Source organism: Cherax quadricarinatus, unplaced genomic scaffold (assembly GCF_038502225.1).
Source record: "Cherax quadricarinatus isolate ZL_2023a unplaced genomic scaffold, ASM3850222v1 Contig15, whole genome shotgun sequence".
NCBI lineage: Eukaryota > Metazoa > Arthropoda > Malacostraca > Decapoda > Parastacidae > Cherax > Cherax quadricarinatus.
The window spans coordinates 617,501-630,858 of record NW_027195041.1 but is presented as its reverse complement, the minus strand read 5'-3'; the positions used below and the strand labels follow the sequence as shown (position 1 = coordinate 630,858).

The 13,358-nt window shown below is 44.3% G+C and overlaps 2 protein-coding genes across 2 annotated transcripts in view; one reads left to right on the top strand and one right to left on the bottom strand.

Annotated features, from left to right (window-relative positions):
- The first annotated feature begins 312 nt into the window (after positions 1–312).
- The window catches only part of LOC128704570 (uncharacterized), a 382,531-nt gene continuing 369,485 nt past the window's right edge, over positions 313–13,358 (top strand). Inside the window, exon 1 of the mRNA XM_070079768.1 lies at positions 313–523. The gene's annotated coding sequence lies outside the window, so the exon portion shown is untranslated. The remainder of the gene's footprint in view (positions 524–13,358) is intronic.
- The window catches only part of LOC128704566 (uncharacterized), a 40,642-nt gene continuing 36,557 nt past the window's right edge, over positions 9,274–13,358 (bottom strand). The window contains exon 2 of the mRNA XM_053799690.2: positions 9,274–11,157. Coding sequence (XP_053655665.2) covers positions 10,624–11,157 — 534 coding nt within the window. The 3' untranslated portion in view covers positions 9,274–10,623. The remainder of the gene's footprint in view (positions 11,158–13,358) is intronic.

The following is a 13,358-nucleotide window of genomic DNA, read 5'->3' as shown; positions in this document are numbered from 1 at the left end:
GATATGAGTTGCAAATTTACACGAGTTCGCCCTCAAATACAACAGTTTTCTGTAAATCAAATTTACACGAGTTTGCCCTCTAATACAACAGTTTTCTGTAAATCAAATTAATTCGTTACATTTCGGAATAAATCATCTAAAATTTACGAAAAAAACTGTGTAAATAAATTTTCCATCTACGAACTAAGCCAGAAAAAGCCACTTAAAAGTAAAAGAAACATTAATATCCCATAAAAATAAGAAAACAGAGGAGAAAAACAGAATATTGATGGTTAGGTCGGGAATTTTATTTTCGGAATTTAAGCGCCGAGACACAAGACCTGTGTCGCCTCTTCCAGCTGGAAATGTTTTCTATTTTTGGGTTTTTTTCCGCCGTAATTGATGCCAATTGTGAGTTTTTGGATCACTTGAAGACCTGAGGTGTCCGCCCTACCATACCGCTGGCGGAGTAAGGTGATGACGGTAGACAAGAGCCAGTAAATGAAGAATTATGGGGAGTGAGGGAAGTCCAGTGGAAGTCAAGGTAGATACATCAACTGTTATTTATGTTGTATTGATGACCCTGTGGTTGATGACCCTGTGGTTGATGACCCTGTGGTTGATGACCCTGTGGTTGATGACCCTGTGGTTGTTAATGTTGGTGTTGATGACCCTGTGGTTGATGACCCTGTGGTTGTTAATGTTGGTGTTGATGACCCTGTGGTTGTTAATGTTGGTGTTGATGACCCTGTGGTTGTTAATGTTGGTGTTGATGACCCTGTGGTTGTTAATGTTGGTGTTGATGACCCTGTGGTTGTTAATGTTGGTGTTGATGACCCTGTGGTTGTTAATGTTGGTGTTGATGACCCTGTGGTTGATGACCCTGTGGTTGTTAATGTTGGTGTTGATGACCCTGTGGTTGTTAATGGTGGTGTTGATGACCCTGTGGTTGTTAATGGTGGTGTTGATGACCCTGTGGTTGTTAATGGTGTTGTTGACCCTGTGGTTGTTAATGGTGGTGTTGACCCTGTGGTTGTTAATGGTGTTGATGACCCTGTAGTTGCTAATGGTGTTGACCCTGTGGTTGTTAATGGTGTTGATGACCCTGTGGTTATTGGTGGTGTTGATGACCCTGTGGTTGTTAATGGTGTTGACCCTGTGGTTGTTAATGGTGTTGATGACCCTGTGGTTGTTAATGGTGTTGATGACCCTGTGGATGTTAATGGTGGTGTTGATGACCCTGTGGATGTTAATGGTGGTGTTGATGACCCTGTGGATGTTAATGGTGGTGTTGACCCTGTGATTGTTAATGGTGTTGATGACCCTGTGATTATTAATGTTGGTGTGATGACCCTGTGATTGTTAATGGTGGTGTTGATGACCCTGTGATTGTTAATGGTGTTGATGACCCTGGTTGTTATTGGTGGTGTTGATGACCCTGTGGTTGTTAATGGTGTCGACCCTGTGGTTGTTAATGATGGTGTTGATGACCCTGTGGTTGTTAATGGTGTTGATGTTGACCCTGTGGTTGTTAATGATCGTGTTGATGACCCTGTGGATGTTAATGGTGGTGTTGATGACCCTATGATTGTTAATGGTGGTGTGATGACCCTGTGCTTGTTAATGGTGGTGATGATGACCCTGTGATTGTTAATGGTGGTGTTGATGACCCTGTGGTTGTTAATGGTGTTGATGACCCTGTGGTTGTTAATGGTGGTGTTGATGACCCTGTGATTGTTAATGGTGTTGATGACCCTGTGGTGGTTAATGGTGTTGATGACCCTGTGGTTGTTAATGGTGGTGTTGATGACCCTTTGGTTTTTAATGGTGTTGATGACCCTGTGATTGTTAATGGTGGTGTTGATGACCCTGTGGTTGTTAATGGTGGTGTTGATGACCCTGTGGTTGTTAATGGTGGTGTTGATGACCCTGTGGTTGTTAATGGTGGTGTTGATGACCCTGTGGTTGTTAATGGTGTTGATGACCCTGTGGTTGTTAATGGTGGTGTTGATGACCCTGTAGTTGTTAATGGTGTTGATGACCCTGTGGTTGTTAATAGTGCTGTTGATGACCCTGTGTTGATGACCTTGTGATCGTTATTGGTGTTGATGACCCTATGGTTGTTAATGGTGTTGACCCTGTGGTTGTTAATGGTGTTGATGACCCTGTGGTTGTTAACGGTGGTGTTGATGACCCCGTGGTTGTTAATGGTGGTGTTGATGACCCTGTCGTTGTTAATGGTGGTGTTGACCCTGTGATTGTTAATGGTGGTGTTGAAGACCCTGTGATCGTTATTGGTAGTGTTGATGACCCTGTGGTTGTTAATGGTGGTGTTGATGACCCTGTGTTGATAACCTTGTGATAGTTATTGGTGGTGTTGATGACCCTATGGTTGTTAATGGTGTTGATGACCCTGTGGTTGTTAATGGTCGTGTTGATGACCCTGTGGTTGTTAATGGTGGTGTTGATGACCCTGTTGTTGTTAATGGTGATGACCCTGTGGTTGTTAATGGTGGTGTTGATGACCCTGTGGTTGTTAATGGTGGTGTTGATGACCCTGTGGTTGTTAATGGTGGTGTTGACCCTGTGGTTGTTGGTGTTGATAACCCTGTGATTGTTAATGGTGTTGATGACCCTGTGGTTGTTAATGGTGGTGTTGATGACCCTGTGGTTGTTAATGGTGGTGTTGATGACCCTGTGGTTGTTAATGGTGGTGTTGACCCTGTGATCGTTATTGGTAGTGTTGATGACCCTGTGGTCGTTAATGGTGGTGTTGATGACCCTGTGATCCTTAATGGTGTTGATTCTGTGGTCGTTATTGGTGGTGTTGATTCTGTGGTCGTTATTGGTGTTGATGACCTTGTGGTCGTGATTGGTGTTGATGACCTTGTGATCGTTATTGGTGGTGTTGATGACCCTGTGATCGTCAATGGTGGTGTTTATGACCCTGTGATCGTTATTAGTGGTGTTGATGACCCTGGAGTCAACACTGGCAGTGTTGATGACCCTGGAGTCAACACTGGTAGTGTTGATGACCGTGGAGTCAACACTGGTAGTGTTGATGACCCTGGAGTCAACACTGGCAGTGTTGATGACCCTGGAGTCAACACTGGCAGTGTTGATGACCCTGGAGTCAACACTGGCAGTGTTGATGACCCTGGAGTCAACACTGGCAGTGTTGATGACCCTGGAGTCAACACTGGCAGTGTTGATGACCGTGGAGTCAACACTGGCAGTGTTGATGACCCTGGAGTCAACACTGGTAGTGTTGATGACCGTGGAGTCAACACTGGTAGTGTTGATGACCGTGGAGTCAACACTGGTAGTGTTGATGACCGTGGAGTCAACACTGGTAGTGTTGATGACCGTGGAGTCAACACTGGTAGTGTTGATGACCGTGGAGTCAACACTGGTAGTGTTGATGACCGTGGAGTCAACACTGGTAGTGTTGATGACCGTGGAGTCAACACTGGTAGTGTTGATGACCGTGGAGTCAACACTGGTAGTGTTGATGACCGTGGAGTCAACACTGGTAGTGTTGATGACCGTGGAGTCAACACTGGTAGTGTTGATGACCGTGGAGTCAACACTGGTAGTGTTGATGACCGTGGAGTCAACACTGGTAGTGTTGATGACCGTGGAGTCAACACTGGTAGTGTTGATGACCGTGGAGTCAACACTGGTAGTGTTGATGACCGTGGAGTCAACACTGGTAGTGTTGATGACCGTGGAGTCAACACTGGTAGTGTTGATGACCGTGGAGTCAACACTGGTAGTGTTGATGACCGTGGAGTCAACACTGGTAGTGTTGATGACCGTGGAGTCAACACTGGTAGTGTTGATGACCGTGGAGTCAACACTGGTAGTGTTGATGACCGTGGAGTCAACACTGGTAGTGTTGATGACCGTGGAGTCAACACTGGTAGTGTTGATGACCGTGGAGTCAACACTGGTAGTGTTGATGACCGTGGAGTCAACACTGGTAGTGTTGATGACCGTGGAGTCAACACTGGTAGTGTTGATGACCGTGGAGTCAACACTGGTAGTGTTGATGACCGTGGAGTCAACACTGGTAGTGTTGATGACCGTGGAGTCAACACTGGTAGTGTTGATGACCGTGGAGTCAACACTGGTAGTGTTGATGACCGTGGAGTCAACACTGGTAGTGTTGATGACCGTGGAGTCAACACTGGTAGTGTTGATGACCGTGGAGTCAACACTGGTAGTGTTGATGACCGTGGAGTCAACACTGGTAGTGTTGATGACCGTGGAGTCAACACTGGTAGTGTTGATGACCGTGGAGTCAACACTGGTAGTGTTGATGACCGTGGAGTCAACACTGGTAGTGTTGATGACCGTGGAGTCAACACTGGTAGTGTTGATGACCGTGGAGTCAACACTGGTAGTGTTGATGACCGTGGAGTCAACACTGGTAGTGTTGATGACCGTGGAGTCAACACTGGTAGTGTTGATGACCGTGGAGTCAACACTGGTAGTGTTGATGACCGTGGAGTCAACACTGGTAGTGTTGATGACCGTGGAGTCAACACTGGTAGTGTTGATGACCGTGGAGTCAACACTGGTAGTGTTGATGACCGTGGAGTCAACACTGGTAGTGTTGATGACCGTGGAGTCAACACTGGTAGTGTTGATGACCGTGGAGTCAACACTGGTAGTGTTGATGACCGTGGAGTCAACACTTGTAGTGTTGATGACCGTGGAGTCAACACTGGTAGTGTTGATGACCGTGGAGTCAACACTGGTAGTGTTGATGACCGTGGAGTCAACACTGGTAGTGTTGATGACCGTGGAGTCAACACTGGTAGTGTTGATGACCGTGGAGTCAACACTGGTAGTGTTGCTGACCGTGGAGTCAACACTGGTAGTGTTGATGACCGTGGAGTCAACACTGGTAGTGTTGACCATGGAGTTATCGCTGGTGATGTTGATGACCCTGGAGGTAATACTGGTAGTGTTGTTGATGCAGATTGTTCCACTCATCAATGACTACTGCACACACATATATATTTATTATTGTGCCCACGAACAAGTGGTATTGATCAATGACAACACTGCGACTAGCCAAGGACTCGATCCCATGTAGCTTTGGTCCAGTGGATTAAGGTGTCATGAGTTATCGCCCACCATGAGGCAGGCCAAAGCAGCATTGGTTTGAGTCCTTGTCTAGCCGCAGTGTTGTTACTGGTCAACACACACACACACACACACACACACACACACACACACACACACACACACATATATATATATATATATATATATATATATATATATATATATATATATATATATATATATATATATACAAACACTGATCTCTGGCTGAAGGAGACTCGAACCTACGAACCTTAGAACAAGGTACGCAGTGCTTTACCAATCTACCCACACTGGATCAACGTGTAGCGCAAGCTACAAGCTAAGGTATTGTCCGGTGTGGGTAGATTGGTAAAGCACTGCGTACCTTGTTCTAAGGTTCGTAGGTTCGAGTCTCCTTCAGCCAGAGATCAGTGTTTGTGAATATTTCGCCTGTTCTCGCAGGCGACATATATATATATGCCCATCTTCCTGACCCATACCTCTCTCGGGAGGGTTTTTCAACCCATGGCAAGTCAGTCGTTAAACTCGGCCAGTGCGTTAACCACTTGGCCAGCTGGCTACAATAATAGTCATACAAGTAGGTATATTGCTATACACCATAGGAAGGTTAACATCGGCCTCCACTGTGACCACAAAGGCAGGTTTTTGCAGATGGATCCCACACCAACCTGGCTGTGAGTTTTAGGACTTACAGGCCATGGGTTCAGTACCCGTAACCATTGATTCACATATTTGCAGTCTTAATCTGCATGATCTGTAGAAGATTTCTTCAGTCGTCTCAGCCGACGGCTTATGCGTCCTCTCGTCTCACCCCTTGTTTACATAATCTACTGTTGACACCAGGTTACCATCTGGAAAGACCCGGTCCCAACAGAACCGGTGATCTTACTAATATACCTGCTGTTGACACTGACTTGACGTGTGTACGGAGGACGTTAGTACACTGAAAAAGGACATATAATAGTCTTCAGTCAATCTTTATATGTCTACTGGTAAGTAGGTATATTTAGGCACAGGTACACGTAAGTACAATCATACATAGTGTAAATTACCCAGGGTAACCCCAACAAAAAGTCAGATATCTTCTCTGATAGGCAGTGTCAGGACTGATAAATTAGACGCATGTGCAGCTCTTGGGTATCCTTATTAAGGAAACGTTTCCTCAATAAAGATACCCAAGAGTTGCACATGTGTCTAATTTATCAACGTGTCGGTTCCCTGAACCATTCATCTGCACTCAGTGTGAGGACTGTTGGAGGGCGTGGAGGCTGTATGGGAGACTGGTTTATACACCAAGAAAATTCACGATAGTTCTTAATGTTGGTTTATACACCAAGAAAATTCACGATAGTTCTTAATGTTGGTTTATACACCGAGAAAATTCCCGATAGTTCTTAATGTAGACAGACGTAGTTTGTTCTTCTCAGCAGATAACCTCAGTATGGATTTCCATGTTCTGAGTTGTCTGTCTTTCCCATGTATGGTAAGATTAATGTTTGTTGGGATTTTAAACCCGGAAGGTTAACCACCCAGGATAACCCAGGGTAGGGAGTGTTAGCCACCCAGGATAACCCAGGGTAGGGAGTGAAGCCACCCAGGATAACCCGGGGTAGGGGGTGTTAGCCACCCAGGATAACCCAGGGTAGGGAGTGTTAGCCACCCAGGATAACCCAGGGTAGGGAGTGTTAACCACCCAGGGTAGGGAGTGTTAGCCACCCAGGATAACCCGGGGTAGGGGGTGTTAACCACCCAGGATAACCCGGGATAGGGGGTGTTAACCACCTAGTATAACCCAAGTGCAGGAAACATAGATATTATTGCTATAACAGAGACCTGGCTCAATCTGAAAGATAGAGAGATGCCCTCTGAATGTCACATACAAGGCTATAAATTATTCCACACTGACAGGGTCAACAGGAAAGGTGGTGGAGTAGCGATGTATGTCAGAGACAATTTAAATTGTTGTGTTAGACAAGATATTAAATTAGAAGCGTCAGCCACTGAATCTGTTTGGTTACAGCTTCTCGAGGGCCGAGAAAAACTAATTTTGGGTGTGATTTACAGGGCCCCAAATCTTGATAGGGAGTGCAGTAAACTTCTATGGGACGAAATTCGGAAGGCATCTACATACGAAAATGTTGTGCTAATGGGAGATTTCAACTATAGACAGATTGACTGGAGCAATTTGACAGGAAATTTAGAGTCAGGTGACTTTCTTGATACGATCCAGGATTGTTTTTTAAAACAGTTTGTGACAGAGCCAACTAGGGGAAATAACCTCCTTGACTTGGTTCTTGCCAGTAGGGAAACACTAATTAATAATCTTGAGGTTAATGATGAGCTTGGGGCAAGTGATCACAAATCACTCAGTTTTAATATATCATGGAATTCCCCTAATAATGGCAATCAAGTCTCCGTCCCTGACTGTCGCTTGGCTGATTTCATAGGACTGAAAAATTACTTAGGTGGGCTGAACTGGAATGACCTGACTAAGGGTCAGGTAGGTGGTGATGGTTGCCGATATGATGCTTTCCAGGGCATAGTTCTAGCTGCTCAGTCAAATTATGTTCCAAATAGGGAAATCAGATCAAACAAAAATGATCCTAAATGGATGAACAATAGATTAAAATATCTGATTGGTCAAAAGAGAGGCATATATAGGCAAATCAAAAGAGGAGAGGGGCAATTGAGAAATCGATATATTCAGTTAAAGAGAGAAATAAAAAAGGGAATTAGAAAAGCAAAAAGAGATTATGAGGTTAAAGTTGCAAGAGAATCGAAGACTAACCCAAAAGGATTCTTTCAGGTATACAGAAGTAAGATCGGGGACAAGATAGGCCCACTCAAAAGTTCCTCGGGTCAGCTCACTGACAGTGATAAGGAAATGTGTAGAATTTTTAACACATACTTCCTCTCAGTTTTTACACAGGAGGATACCAGCGATATTCCAGTAATGATAAATTATGTAGAACAGGACGATAATAAACTGTGCACTATTAGGGTCACAAGTGACATGGTCCTTAGGCAAATAGATAAATTAAAACCTAACAAATCCCCAGGCCCTGATGAACTGTATGCAAGGGTTCTAAAGGAATGTAAAGAGGAGCTTAGCACCCCTTTGGCTAATCTTTTCAACATATCACTACAAACTGGCATGGTGCCAGATAAGTGGAAAATGGCAAATGTGATACCTATTTTCAAAACAGGTGACAGGTCCTTAGCTTCGAACTATAGACCAATAAGCCTAACCTCCATAGTGGGAAAATTTATGGAATCAATAATTGCCGAGGCAGTTCGTAGCCACCTTGAAAAACATAAATTAATCAACGAATCTCAGCATGGTTTTACAAAGGGGCGTTCCTGCCTTACGAATTTATTAACTTTTTTCACTAAGGTATTTGAGGAGGTAGATCATGGTAATGAATATGATATTGTGTATATGGACTTCAGTAAGGCTTTTGACAGGGTCCCACATCAGAGACTATTGAGGAAAATTAAAGCACATGGAATAGGAGGAGAAATTTTTTCCTGGATAGAGGCATGGTTGACAAATAGGCAGCAGAGAGTTTGCATAAATGGGGAGAAATCAGAGTGGGGGAGTGTCACGAGCGGTGTTCCACAGGGGTCAGTGTTGGGCCCCCTGCTGTTCACAATCTACATAAACGACATAGATGAGGGCATAAAGAGCGACATCGGCAAGTTTGCCGATGACACCAAAATAGGCCGTCGAATTCATTCTGACGAGGACATTCGAGCACTCCAGGAAGATTTGAATAGACTGATGCAGTGGTCGGAGAAGTGGCAGATGCAGTTTAATATAGACAAATGCAAAGTTCTAAATGTTGGACAGGACAATAACCATGCCACATATAAACTAAATAATGTAGATCTTAATATTACGGATTGCGAAAAAGATTTAGGAGTTCTGGTTAGCAGTAATCTGAAACCAAGACAACAGTGCATAAGTGTTCGCAATAAAGCTAATAGAATCCTTGGCTTCATATCAAGAAGCATAAATAATAGGAGTCCTCAGGTTGTTCTTCAACTCTATACATCCTTGGTTAGGCCTCATTTAGATTATGCTGCACAGTTTTGGTCACCGTATTACAGAATGGATATAAATTCTCTGGAAATTGTACAAAGGAGGATGACAAAGTTGATCCCATGTATCAGAAACCTTCCCTATGAGGATAGACTAAGGGCCCTGAAACTGCACTCTCTAGAAAGACGTAGAATTAGGGGGGATATGATTGAGGTGTATAAATGGAAGACAGGAATAAATAAAGGGGATGTAAATAGTGTGCTGAAAATATCTAGCCTAGACAGGACTCGCAGCAATGGTTTTAAGTTGGAAAAATTCAGATTCAGGAAGGATATAGGAAAGTACTGGTTTGGTAATAGAGTTGTGGATGAGTGGAACAAACTCCCAAGTACCGTTATAGAGGCCAGAACGTTGAGTAGCTTTAAAAATAGGTTGGATAAATACATGAGTGGATGTGGGTGGGTGTGAGTTAGACCTGATAGCTTGTGCTACCAGGTCGGTTGCCGTGCTCCTCCCTTAAGTCAATGTGACCTGACCTGACTAGGTTGGGTGCATTGGCTTAAGCCGGTAGGAGACTTGGACCTGCCTCGCATGGGCCAGTAGGCCTTCTGCAGTGTTCCTTCGTTCTTATGTTCTTATGTTCTTAAGAAAGTCTGTGCGTCATCGAGGACTGCCTTATTTCCACTGTGATCCTTCAGTCTTGTCCCCCAGAATGCCACCCCACACCAGTCACCTAACACCCAGGTACCTACTTACTGCTAGGTGAGCTACCATGTACATCAACATTATACATTTGGTTCAGTGTTTTTAACATTAATTATGGGAAAATTGAAACTCATAAATGGTATGTTTTTCTTATGTTTATGTTACAAGTAGCTAAGTAACAGATAATTCCTTAGCAACATATTCATGTCACTCCAGTGTTGTATTTCCACTTGGGAAATACAGGACCCCAATGAACTGGTAACCTGGAGAAGAAAGGCAGAGTTAGTTGGGAGGATGTGGTTAGGGACTTTACTGTAGGTGTTTCCAGGGCGCGGAGACGTTTTCGGTGTTCCCAGGGCGCGGAGACGTTTTCGGTGTTCCCAGGGCGCGGAGACGTTTTCGGTGTTCCCAGGGCGCGGAGACGTTTTCGGTGTTCCCAGGGCATAGTTCTGATGTGTGTATTGGGATGGGTATGACCGAGGTTTCTATGGTAGGAGAGGTTCCCCCAGTGTATGCAGAGTTCTATTTGGCATACTGGGAAAATTATAACCAGGTACCCCAGGGTATTATGTCGTCAGTGGGTATTATTAAGAGGAATATGGGTAAGAATCCGGTGGTTAACAGGGTCCCTGCAAAACACTTTAGTTAATTGTGTTATCAAACCTTATTTCTTGGGTAACATTGATAATGGGTTGGTGGGTTAGTGGGTTTGGGTTTGACAAGGACCTGCCTAGTATGGGCCAGTAGGCTTGCTGCAGTGTTTCTTATGTACTTAGGTGCTACTGTGCTAGCTGTGGAGACCTCTGTCTCATTACAGTACTTCGCCTTGCGGCATTCCAGCACACTAACCCGAATGGCCCGAACCGACAAGCAGCCGGCCGCCGACCAGATCGCCGCTCTGGGGCGGCAGAGAACACCTGGCTCTTGGTGGCAGGCACGAATGGACTCAGACCATGAGCCACAGACCTGTAGAGATCCATAAGTGAGCCAAGACGTCTGGGAGGCTCTCGTTTGGTGAGCCAGGGAGAATCTTCCTGCTGAGTCACACCTAACATAACAGCCAAACCGCTGTCTTCAACTTCCCTAATATTTTCCTCAGGAAGGAAGGGAGAGTCTATAGCATCGTAGGTATCCCAGGCAGCTTCATCCTCCTCAGGCCAAGTCTGGGTAGGATGCCAGGATGGTTTCATCCACTGGCCAGTGTCACCACTTGTCCTGGCCTCCTGCAGGGGCAGCCACGAACCTTCAATATTTGGTTGCTTGATGGCCATAGTTGCTGCTGCCATCACCGCTACTACCACACTGCACGCCCTCTGAAACACAAATATAACAACATAAGACTGGAGCAACATTATAGCAGGCCTAGTGGCTTAGACATGGCACCTCCTTTACAAATTTTCCCATGGAGAACAAAAAGGCACAATACCGTAATTCGAACAATGCCACTCTTGCTTTACTTCGCTTTCTGTCTTTCGTACCACTATCACTACTCCCTCTACCTATTACTACTTCTACTACTACTTTCACTACCAACATTACCTCTACCACTACTTCTCCACTTCCTTCTTCCTCTGTCCCGTCCCTGTCCCCCTCTCCCTTACCTTCGTGTGTTAGTGTGACTTGTCAATGGTACAAGTCGAACAAAAATATCATCATAAGCTTCTTTCTCTTATGTGTGAGTTATGTAAAAATCTTTACATTCTGAAAATATTCCAAAATTAAAAAGGCACAATACAGTGGCTGGAATAATACACAAATAACCCGCACATACGGGAGAGGAACTATTGTGTGCGGGTTACTTGCGTATATTCCAGTAAAGTTCTATATTTGGCTGTATTTTTAGTCTCCAGCAAAAACAAGTAGATTTAACTCAATCCACTGCTATGACTAGTTATTAGTACACTACCAGTTATTGTAACAGTAATGACCTTCACCATCACTACACTACCAGTTATTGTAACAGTAATAACCTACACCATCACTACACTACCAGTTATTGTAACAGTAATGACCTTCACCATCACTACACTACCAGTTATTGTAACAGTAATAACCTACACCATCAGTACACTACCAGTTATTGTAACAGTAATAACCTACACCATCACTACACTACCAGTTATTGTAACAGTAATGACCTTCACCATCACTACACTACCAGTTATTGTAACAGTAATGACCTTCACCATCACTACACTACCAGTTATTGTAACAGTAATAACCTACACCATCACTACACTACCAGTTATTGTAACAGTAATAACCTACACCATCAGTACACTACCAGTTATTGTAACAGTAATGACCTTCACCATCAGTACACTACCAGTTATTGTAACAGTAATAACCTTCACCATCAGTACACTACCAGTTATTGTAACAGTAATGACCTTCACCATCAATACAATTCATCAGTACAGGACTGTGATAAAATAGTGAACGTGAGCGGGTCCTTGAATATGTGAGAAATGACAAGAACTCTTATTGTTTCACTGGTTTTATCAGAGTGGTTGTTGTGTATATTGTGATACTAGTGTTACCCACTGACTACATTCTCCTTGTATCCCGTCTACATCTTACTCTCACTACATCTTACTCTCACTCGACATCTTACTCTCACTACATCTTACTCTCACTCGACATCTTACTCTACATAATGTTCTGATACATCTGTGACGTCCTCACACAACATCCACAAGTCTATCCATCAATATTTTATCTACTTATACATAGTCTATCAAACTAATACAGATAATACTGACACACACGGTGACTTTATCAAGTCACTGTGTGTGTAACCTGAATAATCCCTATGGGTTTAGCGCTCCCCCATGATTATAACAATAATGTGTGTGTGACCTAGTCAGTCAAGGTCCGTATTGTACTGCATTCGTGTCTGTTTTTCCTAGCAGATTGTTGTGTGTGTGTGTGTGTGTGTGTGTGTGTGTGTGTGTGTGTGTGTGTGTGTGTGTGTGTGTGTGTGTGTGTGTGTGTGTACTCACCAAGTTGAGGCTGCGTGGGTCGAGTGTGTGTGTGTGTGTGTGTGTGTGTGTGTACTCACCAAGTTGAGGCTGCGGGGGTCGAGTGTGTGTGTGTGTGTGTGTGTGTGTGTGTGTGTGTACTCACCTAATTGTGGTTGCTGGGGTCGATTCATAGCTCCTGGCCCCGCCTCTTCACTGGTCGCTACTAGGTCTCTCTCCCTGCACCATGAGCTTTATCATACCTCGTCTTACAACTATGTATGGTTCCTGCCTCCACTACCTCCCTATCCACACTCTTCCACTTCCTGACAAATGTATGGGTTAAGAAATACTTCCTTAACATCTCTGTGACTCATCTGAGTCTTCAGCTTCCAGTTGTGTCACCTTGTTGCTGTGTCACATCTCTGGAACATCCTGTCTCTGTCCACTTTGTCAATTCCTCTCAGTATTTTATATGCCGTTATCATGTTCCCCCTATCCCTCCTCTCCAGTGTTGTCATGTTCCCCTTGTCCCTGCTGTCCTCCAGTGTTGT